We start from the raw sequence: 14,994 nt of genomic DNA, 5'->3' as shown, positions 1-14,994 counted from the left end.
CCCCCCCCTCCACCATTTTGGACACTCCCCTTCGCTTACGAGTTGGTGGTGTGAGATGCAACTCCACCCTTTGGCTGCCAGCTGGCCAATAGGAGGACAGCGAACCTATGTAAATTGTGAGGTGATGAGAGGAATTGGATGACAGAGAGCATAGCTGGGGACAGGTTTCATTTGTCACCTGAGCCTCAGGTGTATCTGTCCATTGCCTCCTGGTTACAACCCATGGAGATACTCACGCTAATTAGTTCTGAATAGCAAACTGTCAACCATGATGCTGCAAGTCATGGACACATAAGATGCAATAAGCTCCATTGATGTATGAAATAAGCTTTTTATCCAGAATGTCAAAGACAATTAAAAGAAATGTAGATGCACAAAACTCCCGATATCATTTGACTTACATCCGATGTGATTCTGTTGGGCGTGGAGTCGTTCACGCTAGAATGGTGTGGATCCCAGTTGCTGAAAGACAACATACCACAGCTTCCAGCGCAGCGTGTCCCTGACGTCAAACCCTGCCCACTCTTTGTGTCACACACACACACACACACACACACACACACACACACACACACACACACACACACACACACACACACACACGCACACGCACACACACACACACACACACACACACACACACACACACACACACACAATTCAAGGTCCTACTTTTATTTTTAATTTTATTTTTTAACACTTTGTTTCCGTTAAACAATTTCCCTGCAGTCATCTCAGCTGTTTGCTTAAAGAGAGAACAACTTCATTTTGTAAGCTCTAGTCTATACCGATACGTTGCTCAAGCATTATGAAGGAACTAGCATTGTATTTAAGTTAATTTGGGTCATCATGGTTTGCAGAATAGAGAATTTTTGAAGACAATCGAGAGGTGAAATATTTGCAACACCATGACCTCTGGCAAACAAATCCTGTTTCTCTCCAGTCCCACCTAACAGCTTCTCGTAGTAACTGTTTGTTAGTGGTTTCACCTTTGCTTTCAGTTAGGAGGGATGTTTCTTGTTGATAAATACCTTCTCAGTTGCTGTTGAGGCTTCACTGCTGCTTCCTAAGTGAAACCCCCACTACTGTCAGAAGAGAAGAGAGGGAGACCATTATTAAACATGAATTATGGAGGAGGTTAAATGGATTAGTGAGAGGATGTATGCTGGTTCTCAGCTTTCATGGCTGCGTCATGCCTCTCTATTCAAACAGCCCCCTTATATCTCTCTGTTCACTTGACTGGTTACATTTTACTTCAGTCTTTCATGTATCTTTAGTGAATAAGGAAACATAACATCTTCTCCAAACCCAAGGCCAGACCAAAATCAAATAACACCAAGTCATGTCTAAATAGCAAAACATTTTCCCATTTCATATGCAAACAGGTGGTTGTCATCCTGGGTCAAACCACCACCGTGTGCACATTGATCTCTAATTGAGCCATATACATGCCTCTGTGTCTTATGAGGAAAGAAGGACAGTGTGAGTATATTAGCGGTCTATGTGTGCCCATCTTCTTATATGTGGAAATGATTTAAAAGCAAAGAGACACTAGTAATGCCACTAAACGCATTGTCTTCTGTTTAAACAAAACCAACTTGGGTGTAACCAGCATTCAAGGATTCAAATGAGATTACACACATTTGTTTATCCTTCCTCAGGATCAGGAACATACAATTCCCCATCATCTAATAACAAATCTGCTCTTAAGCTAAAGGCTGCTGGTGAGACACTTACTGTAAGCACTCACCCCTCTGCATATGTACTGTGGTGCAGATAGGGAGCGATGGCAACGTCTCCAGGCAACATGATGATAAACAGGTTTCATGGACATCCATTGTACCAGGAATAATCAGCTTTGTCAGTGAAGAGCTTTTTAAAACATTCAGTGAGATCAGAGATTGCCTGTTCTAATATAATCTAATCATCAGGCCTGGATAGGATAACACTGTTTTTCTGACATGTCCTAGTTTAGTCATTTTACAACCTTTGAAACCAAACTTCATTAAAGAGAAAAACAGGTTTTAAAGATGTTTTTTTCTTTTATTTAAAAATGAACAAACAAACAAAGCAATGTGATTTGACAAGCAGGCTGTTTGTGCACATCAATATCTGTCCATACCTACATTTGTGCAGACCATTAAACATTGTATTGTGCACAATACAGTATGTGCCTTAATCTCACACTGAAAATGACGTCATAGTAACAGAAGCAAAATAAATTATGTAAGACTTGTCACTGAAGAACAAACAAACATTTGTAAGGAAAAAGACAGCTTCTTAACATTTTTCTGTAACGTGCAGCACTACGCTGCAGGATTGACTGATTTAAAGTAACTTGGCCGATCATACGTTAAATAACATCATTACAATGTAACGGTTGGACTGGCTTAGTTAAACAATACACCAAGGTAGGCTCCAAAATAAAGTATTAAAGTATTTATAGCCAGATGACAAAAATCAAAAAAAATTATCTTGCATATTTCCATAAATAAATAAAACAATCTCTTACATATGTACAACATTTCTTGATTCAAATTTACAAATGTAAAAATGCAACACCAGAGTAAACTTAAGAGAGTTTTACAAAATATTTACATTATTTATTATTTATATACAGTGTTATTAGACATAACCTTTTTACTCAACTACAGTATCTTCATTTAAAATAGAAAACTTTCTTCACTTTGGTTGACTTCAAAAAACTCAGCAGCTTTTTCACTTATAATGTAAACTATCTATAACTCCCTCACATTCAGCTACCTTGTTGAAGAGGGGTCATAAGAGGAAAAAAAACACAACAGTCCTGATTTAAATGGAACTTCCATTTGAGACACGATGGATGCTCAAGAAAAATGCCTCTGATATAGGAGCCAACTAAATGTGCAACACTGCACGCACTTCAGCATTAACTAACTAACTAACTAACTAGCTAACTAATGCAGAAACTAGTTTGGAGGGTATTCTGGTCTTTAAGGCATTTATATACATTCAATACACTTTTCTAGATTACTAGAGTACAGATGGAAGGCACATATGAGTGTTAAAAGAGTAGGGGTATGGTTTTCAAGTTAAACTTGCAGAATGTGTGACTTGTGTCATCGGTATATTAAATAAAGTGAGGGAATGTGCTGGTGGCAAAGTAAGACTTTTTCAGCTTCAAAAGAGTCATGGCTCTGGGAATAAGAATCATCTTCTGAAAGAATGCATTAGTCTTGCATTTTTAAAACCATGTTGTGGTCTGACTTAATGTTTTCCTGGAGTCCTGCTCTATTTTTGTCATAATGATGTTTCAAAGAAAGTTAATTTTTTTCTTTCTTCAGACTTGGACGGCACAGTGCTGAGATCAGAGACAGAGGCCACAACATGAGCACACTTGGAGGGGGGAAGGCAAAGGCTGCTAAGAAGAAGCAGCAGCAGCAGCAGAAAATAATGGCCTTGTGTTGCTTCATGTTAGCAACAGAAAAAATGACATAAAAAAAGCAATTGTCTTCTTTATCTTTGGGTCAAGCAACATCCACGTCCTCCATTCTCAACATTTGCCTCTGCAGAAAAAGTAAAAACATTGAATAAGTACAGCTGTATAATAATACACTTACAGTTTATTTTAGAGACTATATTATATAAACAATAAAGTGATCTAGCATCAAAGTGAACATACCGCAGGATAAACGTAACCTTCAGAGCTGTTTGAGCAGATGTGTAGCTCATCCTCAGTGGTTTTCTGGTACACTGGATTATCAAAGTGGATGATGTTAGTGTTCTTCAGACGCCAGTTTCTCCAGAGAAAAACTGCTCCAAAGACCAGCAGAGACATAACGACTGCAGAGCAAAAGAGGAGTGGAAGGTCACGTCAACGAGTTCAGGGGAAATAATACGAGTGCAGAGAAAACCGCACTTTCGGTTTGCATGTGTGTGTGAGACATCAAGAGCTGAAATGTGGAACTTACGTATTGGCAACACGACGTAGAGAGCCATAGGATGGGAGGAAGTGGCTTCTTCAGGGGAGGCTGCCAATCTGTTACCTGAAATAGCAGATGAGCACACAATCTCTGTAAAACTACAGCTTAAAACAATTGAGATATTGTGTGTTAATTTGTGCATGTTAGGGATGCTGATTTTGAAGGTTTTAAACAGAGCGATGGCCCCTGTTTCCTGTTTTTAATGCTAAGCTAAGTCAATTGATTAATGTATATGCCTAATATTTACTGAAGGCCTATATGAGAGTAGTATACTGTATATTACCTGGCTACAAACAACCTTCAAATAAGACTACAGCTTTTTGAGGCTGAAATGGCAAGAATTCTTAATTTTGGATCCTAACGCTTTCTAAATGCTAACAAATGACCTACAGAATACATTATTCGTCCCAAATCCACTTTAAACCCAGCTTCCCTTTTATACCTTCGTATAGCGTCTCCTTTACTATGTTGCAATAGAATAAGGAAAATGAAGCACTTGGATGTGAGTTTCTAGACTGTTGCAGATATCACTTCACCAAACATTGCATTTTTTCAGCAGTTATCCAGAACCCCTTCCTGTACCTTATAAAATATGTGTAATGTGTCTATCTGTAAAGCGCTTTGAGCACTTGAAAAGCGCTATAATAAATGTAAGGAATTATTATTATTATTATTACCTTGAGCAGTAGCAACATGCTCCTGTGTGGGCTGGTTAGATGAGATAGTTGTGTGTTTTTGGGTAGGTCTGGTGGTAGTTGTAGTAGTGGTAGGAACAGTTCGCCTGGGAGGAGCAGGTTTGGTTGGAGTTTTGGGCGGGAGCGGTGCAGCAGGTTTTTTATCTGTAGGAGGTGCAACTGGGGATACTGAGAAAGTAAATCAAAGGGTTACTGTAATGATTCCACGTTACAATTCACTTTATTTAAACTGCCATGTGTAGGGGACACCTACCTGTCACACATTTTCTCATGTCAGGTGCCATGGTCATGTTGTCAGGACAGGCGCAGGTGTATTTAGGTGAGCGCTGGTTGATCAGAGGAGCAGGGAGGCACAGAAACTCGCATCCTCCGTTTATACTGTTACTCTCGCTGCACCAGTTTTTGCCTAAAAGTGGGTACCAGAAGCATTACAAATCACAATATGGCCATAACATTGTGTTTGTTACGTCATCTCTCAGATTCAGTGGTGTTTCTGTACCTTGAGGCTGCCTGAGGCTGTGGTACAGAACGATGTCCTCCGGCTGATCAAGGTCTCTTGCCAGCTGAGTGACGTCATTTCCTGTCAGGCGGTTGGCACTGTAAACTGCACCGTTGGCCATGTCTGTCCAATACACATTGTCCTATTTAAAAGATAAATGACATTTGAGTAAACAGTTTAACAATATTCCCATTTTAAATGATTACAAATGCATAATAATAACAAAGACTGATTAAGAATTAGCACTACTGATCCAGATCAAGAGGAAGTTAAGGGCACTGAGCTCTGGCTTTGTATTTCCAAACCGTTTCAGCTGGATAACGCTCACCATGCATGGACTTGATTACTGATTTACTGATTTGATGTATGGGAATAACTAAATAGTTTGAAGTTTATGAACCACAGAGGCACATTGTTTAATTATTTTTTTATTTTAAGTTAAGGATTGGATTAATACGATGGCTATCAAGGAAAGAATGATTGACACGCTTGGATCAATATGTCAAATCAATCATTAACCATCCAACAGTAATGATGCAAAGAAAAAAACTTGGATTATCTTTAAGATACGCTTCTATATTGACATTTCCATGAAAGTCTTTTACCCTTTTCAAGTGCAGGATCTTCCTACAGAGCCCATTGATAGGATGTGCAAATGCTATTTTAGATGCTTTTTGTGAGTGTGACTGCATGACTGACCTCAAAGACTGTCAGAGACATGGGGTGGGGAAGCGTTTCCTCGCTGTAAATAAGAGTGCGTCGTGTCCCTCCATTTACATCGATGCTGGACAAAGTGTGCATCTTGGAGTCGACCCAGTACAGACGCTGGTTGACTATGTCTGTCCAGAGAGAAACACAATAAGATGTTTTATAGATATTTGTTTGATTTAGGAGTTATTGGTTTTCATTTAGTGCATTTATGACACTCTGCTTACCCAGGGTGATGCCATTGGGCCACATGATGTTATCTGTTACTAAGGCGACGCGATCCGCTCCATTCAACCCACTCTTCTCTATCTTGGCCACGTCTCCCCAGTCTGTCCAGTACATGAAGCTAAAGAGAACACAAACAAAATAATTAAAACAAATTACAAAAAAATCCAAAACATCAATTTATTTCAGCAAATCAAGTACATGAAGGAAGATCAAACAGACGGTGATTACTAGAAATAGGAGGTAGTGGTTTTATATGGCCCAACACAATCAAATACATCTTAAAAGTGTGATACATGTATTGGCATCCCCTTTTTGAATCATTATTATAATTTTTTGTAACACCTCTGTTTCACAATTACACTTCATTCTGCAAGCCGTTGAGATTTTCTTATGTAGCTATTTCTTTTTTGTCAGATTAAATAGACCATAAAGACAGAGCTGGATATAATAGAACAAATAAGGGCAAGATAATTGTATGGGTTTGTGAAACTGAAATGAAAAGGGATTTTACAAGTCTTTCCCCCCACCTGTAACCCAACACTGTCACTTACTTATTTACAGGGTCGACTGTGATGGCTCTTGGTTTTTGGAGGTTATTTGTGATCAGCGTCTTCCTCTTGCTGCCGTCCATCGTTGCCACAGAGATCGTCGTCAAAACACTGTCAGTCCAGTAGATGTTACCATGGATCCAATCCACCGCAATGCCATCTGGGGCCTCAATCTCATTGCCAATGACTACGGTGTGGTGAGAGGAGTTACCGGCCACATCTAACTTGGAGCTGTTGGGAAAGAGAAAAGGTTTGACAGTTTTACTTACGAGACAGATATCGCTTACAAATCAAACGTAGTACAGAGTTATGGATGAATTATACTGGAGAACAAGCCTAATGATAAGAACCTAAGTCACCAGAGTCCTCCCCTCTAATGAACCACAGAGACACAGAAACAGATCCTTAAAGTTGTTCCTAACCTGTAGATCTTCTTTAGAGACATGTCCGACCAGAAGATTATTTTGTTTGGCATGTCTATGTCCAGAGCTACTGCGTTCTTCAGCTGGGGAATAAGACGGATGTACTCTCTGTGGTCCACCGTGATCTTCCTCACCTCGTGTCTATTGGTGAAGTAAAGGGTTGGTACATTGCCTGGAGGACACAGAGGAGGAAAGATGAAAAGATGTTTTAGATAGCACTAGAGATGTAAAGGTCATGCACATTCGTCATTTTTAAGACGAGACAGCTACTTTTGACTTTTTTTTTCTTTCTTTTAAACATTACCTGTTTCGTCCCTGCATGTCTTGCTCACAGGGTCGATCTCATAGCCCTTGTGGCAATCACACTTGTAGCTGCCGGGCAGGTTGATGCAGATCTGACTGCAGGTGTCAGGCTCGGCACATTCATCAATGTCTGCAGGCAGAGGGACAGAAGGTCAAATGGCAAATTGAGATATAGAAGTATAGTATAGTATAATGCACTGTACACCTTGAAAAACACATTTGAATCATCAGACTTCCTTCTCCCACCTTCACAGGTTTTCTTGTCCATCTTCAGTCTGTATCCGGCACGGCAGGAGCAGTTGTAGCCAATCCTAAGGTCCGTACAGTAATCTGAGCATCCTCCATTTGCAGTCAAACATTCGTTAATGCCTGTGGAAATGCAGATATACAGAGCTCAGACGGAATTCATGACAACCATTTTCCTAATGGTAGCTCAAGTAGACGGTGAACTAACTGATTGAAACCACAAACTATCTAGGCCACTCAGCCGGCGCTACTTGGCTAGGTGCTCCAATCATATTTTCCAGGCCGTGATGTAGATTCCCTTTTTTTAAATGTTTATACTACCAGCATACCAGCAATGGAGCTTAAGTGTATACCCAACATTCCTTTTTTTTTAGGACACTTCTTTGTGTGATGATCAATAACTGTTGGTTGGATGGTAAAATAGGATTTATCTTACCACACTGAACACTTTCATCGGATGAGTCACTGCAGTCTTTATGTGTGTCGCACACTCTGTCCATGCCGATACACTCCCTGCTGTCACACTTGAACTTTTCGGGGCCTTCACATACATTTTCTGTGGACAAGAACGTGAGTGTGAATAGAAATGCTCAAAATGTAACAACCTTCCCATGGATCTTTAGTATGAAAGTGTTAGCATCTGGACAAAGTCAGTGGGTAGGACAGTCACCTGTGGGGCAGTCCTTCTCATCACTGAGGTCGCTGCAGTCGGGATGTTTGTCGCATTGGCGGCTGCCATGGATACAGGTATCGTCACTACACTGAAACTCATCTTGGCGACAAGTAGGACGAGCTAGAAAAAGAAGACAAATGAATGAAAACAAGAAAATTAGACAGAGGAATAAGACATAGAGAAATGAGAAGGAGAATGAGTAGAAATCCTCGCTGACTTATCATGAACGGGCCAAGCAAAATAGGCTGAATCTGTCAAACACTGTTTTCTATCTAATTGAAATATATCAGAGAAGATTTATCAGAGGAAACAGATTTGCAGAGGGGTAAGGTAAAAAATGCACTCACTGCAGTTGACCTCGTCTGATCGATCCTGGCAGTCATCTCCTCCGTCACACCTCCAGCTGCTGTGGATACAATCCCCATTAGCACACTGGAACTCGTGAAAGCCACAGTGCACGGCTGGCTTCTCTGTGTGCTGTCCCACACAGTTCTGCGGCCACTCGTCCGACCCGTCTGCACAGTCCTTGTCTCCATCGCAGCGCCATAAGCTGGGCACACACACTGAGTTGTTGCACTGGAAGGACCAGGTGCTGCAGGTGGGTTTGAGGCAGGAAGCCTCATCTGAGCTGTCTGAACAGTCGTTTGCTTTGTCACAAACTAAAGTGCTGGATACACACTGGCCGTTGGCACATTGAAACTCATTGGCGCTGCATTGTTTGGCCGCTGTGGAGAGGGGAGAGAAGAGACGTGTGAAAATTACACAAAAAACAAACCAAAAATGTAGTTATCTATTGTTATAATAACTTCATATTTGTTTCTAATACATCATTAAAATATTCTTGTTTTGTTTGTTATGTTTCTTTTGCTTTAAAATGCAATTTGATTTAATATATACTGTATATTAATATATTATTTGTCTCAAACAAATGTTGTAGTTTCTATTTAGATATGGTTTATAAATAACTGTATTGTATAGTAAAAGCTCATAATGAATATGGTATATTCTTTTTGTTTGACGGTTACAAAATCCTGACTATTTTTATCAGTTACATTGGTATTGTTTTAAGTGTTTAAGTATGTTGTAAAAAACTATGAAATAATTATACATAAAACTTACTGCAGTTTTTCTCGTCAGCTCCGTTTCGACATTCAGCTCGGCCGTCACAGTGCCAGGGCAGCGGGATACACTGGTTCGTGGCTCCGCCGCAGTTGAACTCTGTCGGCTGACATGTCTTGGTTGCTGCGGATAGAAACAGGAAGTATGACTGAAATGTTCTCATGTGTAAACAAATAGATAAGGCCTGTGACTGCAGCTAGAGCATATTGTAAAACTGAACAACCCTGGTTGATGAATGAAACTATTGTTGCATACAGTGGTTTTATTGTTGTGTTACTGCCTCATAAAATGTTATGTAATGAGCAGGTCAAGATAATGGTTCTTTGTTTGTTTTCTTTGATATATATTGAGTAGTGTAACAATTTGTTAATTTATCTGTTAGTGAATTCAGAGAAAATAAAATCAATAAACTATTCAGAATTGTTTTTAAAGTTGTAAAGCATTTTCACTATCGTAAACAAATACTATATTACTTTTACCATCTCTTCTATGCAACAATTGATTGATACAAATCATTGGCAGACTAATGGATAGCGAAAATAATCTCAGTGGCTTTGGCTTTCACATGTATTTAACTTCACGTTACACGTCCTTCAGATTACATATCTTACCGCAGGTTGCCGGCAGTTCATCAGTTCCATCACCACAGTCGTCATGTCCATCACATATCCACTTTTGGGTGATGCACCTCCCATTCCCACACTCATGCCTATCGGAGCTGCATTTAAAGGCTGCATCTGTGAGAGATAGAAAAAAAGAATTCAAAACTACATTTATACTTTGCGGCTGGTGAGCACCTTGTAGGAATGTGAGATTGTGTCAACACAAAGGAAACTGGTTTCATTGTGAGGTTAATATTTAACTGAAAATTACACACACAAATAAAAGTGAATGAACTAGAAGAACACAGATGTTCAGATAACTGGGAAACCACACCTTTTCCTCTTTGCTAGAGTCAACAATTAAGATGACAACAGTTGGTTCTTTGTCTCATATTAGACAAAGATATGGCGTAGTATTTGGGCATATTAGGTCCATTTAAAGAACACAAAACTAGTATACTAGTAGTCATATTTTGTGTATTCTTTTGTGATGACACAGACACATGTCCCCAAACATCTATGAAGCATCCGTCAATTTCACTTTACTTTTGGACAATCATTCAAAAAAGTTTTAAAGGGAAGACTGCATTTTAGCTAGCCACCATTAAAGGTAATGCAATGAATTACACATGTATCCCTACCACACACCTCTGTTCCTTGTTTCTTTGACACAGTTCAGGTATGGTACATGGCTAAAGCTCCTCTTTTTGTCATATAGGTGGTATGATCTTAGATTGACCCAGGATCACTCCTGAATGAACCACCAGTCAAAGCAAAGAATGCATCAACATGAAGTCATATGTGAAACAACAAAGGCCCTTCATACTCCAGTGAGTGTCATCCTCAGTCACCTCTGCTCTCCCAGTCTCTCCTGTGACCTGGAGGCTGGGCGCATGACAGACTACCTCTTTAAGACAATGGCGTAGGAGGAGTTTAACAATCACACCACCAGTTGCTGATTGGTCCCAGAGTGGCATTTCTTATAACAGCATTATCACGGTGACCCACAGAGATACAAGGATGATACAGTTGAGGCGGAGATACAAAACAATAGGAAGTGTGTCAATTTGATTGTGTGGTTAAGTGACAGTTGAAAATGTGACACTACAGGTCTGACTCGTAACATTATTGTGGTAATTCAGGAAATTGTCAAATAAAGAGAGAATGCTTTCTCAATGCTGGGATTGTCTACCTACTTTAAAAACTCAAATGAAAGCTTGACTGCATTTTGTTAATCTTGGAAACTATATGTCTAACTCGTTTCACTGATTCAAGGAAAAGCTTGTAATGATCTATAGAGGCTCTTCCTGTGCATGTACATTCACTCTTCAAGGAAACCACAAACACACACAATCGCTCACACACATGGTTGGCCAGGCATGCAACCAGTGTAGATTCTCCACCAAACCTCGAAGTTCTGCTCTTTGATGGTGGGGACTAAACTATGCAGCCTGTATTTTCATTTTCCACTGTATAGCCCTGCAACTTCAACATATGGGCCACTAACTATTTTAAATCCCCATTACTGTATAAACTATCCATATACCAAAATGTTACTTTTTACTGACTAATTATGCAACCTATGCCATAAGTGTATTTCCTCTCATATCCTAAAAGTTCAGGTATAGCTGAAAATGTGTTGTCTGAAATCTGCTTGCAAGGCACTTTAATTTCAGCTAAACAGACCTGTTTTGAACAGTATGTCAAGCTATGCATTACATTACATGTTACTTGTTAGACACTTTTATCTAAAGCGTCTTAAATACTCAATACTGTGGACAATCCCAACAGGAACAATTTGGGGTGAAGTGTCTTTCCCAGGGACACAACGACATGCTGACTGCAGTGCGGTTTGAACCTGTGCTCCCCTGATCCGAACACCAACGCACGACTGCGCCACACGCCTCAAGTACCATCTTACTAAAACACCTACGATTCCCTCTCAAATGTATGAAAACACCAACTTGTTTGACAGCCGAAACTGGTTGAATGAATGGCAGATACTCACAAGAGGTTAGGCAAGATGTCATCACAACACTGCATGACAACGATCCCCCTTTGTGACCTCATCCCTGCATTTTCATAGCACATGCATAGTGTCCATGACAGTATCTTAACCCTGCAGCCCCCTTACCGTACAAAATGCTGCAGAGGTATTTCTCAATGATTTATCGCGAGAAGGGTTTTCTTTGTGAGTCACTGCTGTCTAAAAGTCTTAGTTTTCCATGTGGAAAAACCCTGTCTTAAAATCATCTGCATAGCAGGACTTTGCCACATTTCAGGAGAATGCTAAACAAAGTGAACATTAAACAAACCAGAGCCTGACCTTTGAACAAAGAGAAGGAAAGCACATGTTAATATGAACCTCTAACATGCACACATACACACACACACACACACACACACACACCACACACACACACACACACACACACACACACACCACACACACACACCACACACACACACACACACACACACACACACACACACACACACACACACACACACACACACACACACACACACACACACACACACACACACACACACACACACACACACACACTAGATATATGTGGGGGCCATGAACTGTGGAGAGTTAAGATTACATGGGGATTAGTAGCTGGCAGATTGGGGCTGAAAGCAGGTTCATTCTCAGCATATTGTTTGTCTCAAAGGGCATTAGGATCACTCCTTTACCAAAGAAAATAAATGACATATTGTATTTATCCACCAAACTCAACGGTGAGGATGCTGTACTAAAATAAAGCACAATTGTAATCATGTATTATTTTATTTTGTGCATTTAAATCAGCTATTCATATTTGATGCACATAACAACACAATGCTTAATGTGGGTCATATGTTATCAATATTATTTCCCCTCTTCAACAGGTTTTTAAAAAAATTGTCTTTTAAGTGTCTTTATTTCCATCTTTACCATTTTAGGCAATTTATTTAAGTAAAGCAGATTGTAATTTATGTTTACTTAAACTGCTTAAACTCGTCTCAACATATTATTAATTCATTTAATCCATACAAGAGAATAATTTCCCGGGGATACTTACTATATTATTAGCTTTCAATGAACTTGCACAGAAATAAGGCTGATTTTTAAGAATGCTTCGGAGATAAAGAGCAAGTGTTTCAGCCGCACCCTTTTCTCGTTGACAGCCGCCTGTATCCTCCCACCTGAAGCTTGACTCGTGCACCACAACAAGCCAATCAAAACGCGTAGATTCTATTCATATATGCTGGAATTGTAGAGCATACTTTGTTTCTATTACTTTACAATCAATGTCTTTATTCTAGTTATCTCAGTCTTTGAACATACATGATACTTTTTCTATTCAGAATTGTAACTAAATGTTTTTCAACCCACAGTTATTCCCCTCATTCACCGGTCACATTCACCGCACAAACTCATGAAACCAATTAATGATAAAATCAGAAATTATAGCAAAACAAATATTAATAGAGAGACATATATAATGATTCGTGGATAATGCCTTTATATGTCCAGCGAGCTAAAATAAATGACCCTCACCAACGTTTAAACCCTGGAGCATGGGTGGTATGAAATGTGTTAGTATGTTTCTTTTGCTGCCAATTTGTTCTTATTCCTTACCTGCTTGAGGCGAAAAATGAATCAGCATCAGCAGACAGCAACATATGGAAAGCCCGGTGAGTCCCCTCCACATCCCAAACATCTTCTGTCCCCCTTGGATGTGCTTATTTGACCGCTAGAGAAGAGTCAGTCAGCTGTAAACAGCGCAGATATGGAGTAGCACGTAAAAAAAGGTCTGCGATCAGACGCAGAGGACAAGAAGCAGAGTCACGCTGAAGCTGTGCATAAAAGGCAATTGCAAGCTAAATGTAATGAGATTTGAGTCACATCCGACGACTTTCTAGGAGGCTGACAAGGGGCGGGACCAGAGCAGTGGGGTGATGTTTGAAAGTGGACGTGAGCAAGGACCGGGGGGAGGAGCTACAGTGTTGCTGTATCACTGTGTGGGTGTGTCATCTTTCCATCATCCCTCCAGCCACATATCACAATTATGGTGACAAAAAACGTAAATATGAATAGATATGATAGTCGAAACCTAGCCTATATAAAAAAATATTGTTTGTTGATGCACACACTTTGAAATACAAACATGTGTGTGTGTGTGTGTGTGTGTGTGTGTGTGTGTGTGTGTGTGTGTGTGTGTGTGTGTGTGTGTGTGTGTGTGTGTGTGTGTGTGTGTGTGTGTGTGTGTGTGTGTGTGTGTGTGTGTGTGTGTGTGTGTGTGTGTGTGTGTGTATCTGTCTCACCACATCCTGATCTCTGTTTAGTATAGAAACAAGTGTTTATCAAGGGTATGATAAGCAGTCAAGGCCATGATAATAACAAAGTGAGATTATATTCAAATCTGTTAGTTCCGCATCCTGCTTCTAACAAATATCTGGGTCCCTGATAACAAACATACATGATATCCCACCTCCAGCAGTTTTAGATGTGGCTGTGTGTGCCTGTGGGTGTGTTAGTGATGGTGGGTGTAGCAGAGAATTGTAATTCGGCCGCTTTTTCCACATTCCCGGAATATTTCCCACAGCTTAATTCCTATAAGTCCGTCCCCTTCTCTTAACACACACACAGTCACTTGAAAAAACCTCTGAATCACTTTTTAGATAAGTGACGTTGGAAACAGGATTCTCCATGTATCCTTGCGGAAGCCACTTTCAATAAATCAACAGGAATGGAGGGCTACGAAATGATGTAGAGCACTTTCTCCCACTTCCCTGGAAAATATGTCACAGCCACTAATATTCCAGCACATGTTATCATCTTTACAAGACCAATTTTGCATAATAATAATAATAATAATAATGGTGATTTGTGTTTTGCAAATGTTCTGTTTGCTTTTACAGAGGAACACCAACATAACTTTGGGTACTCATTAACCTGAATTTTTACATTTTAATGATCAAGGTCTATTTTGATGC

The 14,994-nt window shown here is 39.9% G+C and overlaps 1 protein-coding gene across 1 annotated transcript; it reads right to left on the bottom strand.

Moving 5' to 3' along the window:
• Positions 1-2,022: 2,022 nt before the first annotated feature.
• Positions 2,023-13,890, bottom strand: ldlrb (low density lipoprotein receptor b). The gene is made up of 18 exons (XM_034082213.1): positions 13,637-13,890; positions 10,015-10,140; positions 9,404-9,526; positions 8,632-9,009; positions 8,282-8,404; positions 8,048-8,167; positions 7,612-7,734; positions 7,367-7,495; positions 7,063-7,234; positions 6,644-6,871; positions 6,092-6,210; positions 5,856-5,995; positions 5,157-5,298; positions 4,911-5,063; positions 4,640-4,825; positions 3,951-4,025; positions 3,662-3,822; positions 2,023-3,545 (listed from the first exon to the last, which is right to left on the bottom strand). The coding sequence occupies exons 1-18, from the start codon at positions 13,716-13,718 to the stop codon at positions 3,507-3,509; spliced, it is 2,619 nt and encodes an 872-aa protein (XP_033938104.1). The 5' UTR covers positions 13,719-13,890; the 3' UTR covers positions 2,023-3,506.
• Positions 13,891-14,994: the final 1,104 nt, after the last annotated feature.

This window comes from Pseudochaenichthys georgianus, chromosome 1, assembly GCF_902827115.2.
Source record: "Pseudochaenichthys georgianus chromosome 1, fPseGeo1.2, whole genome shotgun sequence".
NCBI lineage: Eukaryota > Metazoa > Chordata > Actinopteri > Perciformes > Channichthyidae > Pseudochaenichthys > Pseudochaenichthys georgianus.
Note: the sequence above shows the minus strand (reverse complement) of the source record. Positions and strands in the feature narration are given on the sequence as shown.

What these genes read in the sequence shown, in the direction of transcription:
- ldlrb (XM_034082213.1), bottom strand. Translation starts at nt 13,718, where the DNA reads ATGTTTGGGATGTGGAGGGGACTCACCGGGCTTTCCATATGTTGCTGT. An exon ending in GACATGCAGGGACGAAACAG is followed by an intron (nt 7,235 to 7,366) that starts GTAATGTTTAAA and finishes TGTGTCCTCCAG; the next exon opens with GCAATGTACCAACCCTTTAC. An exon ending in GCCCAATGGCATCACCCTGG is followed by an intron (nt 5,996 to 6,091) that starts GTAAGCAGAGTG and finishes CTCTCTGGACAG; the next exon opens with ACATAGTCAACCAGCGTCTG.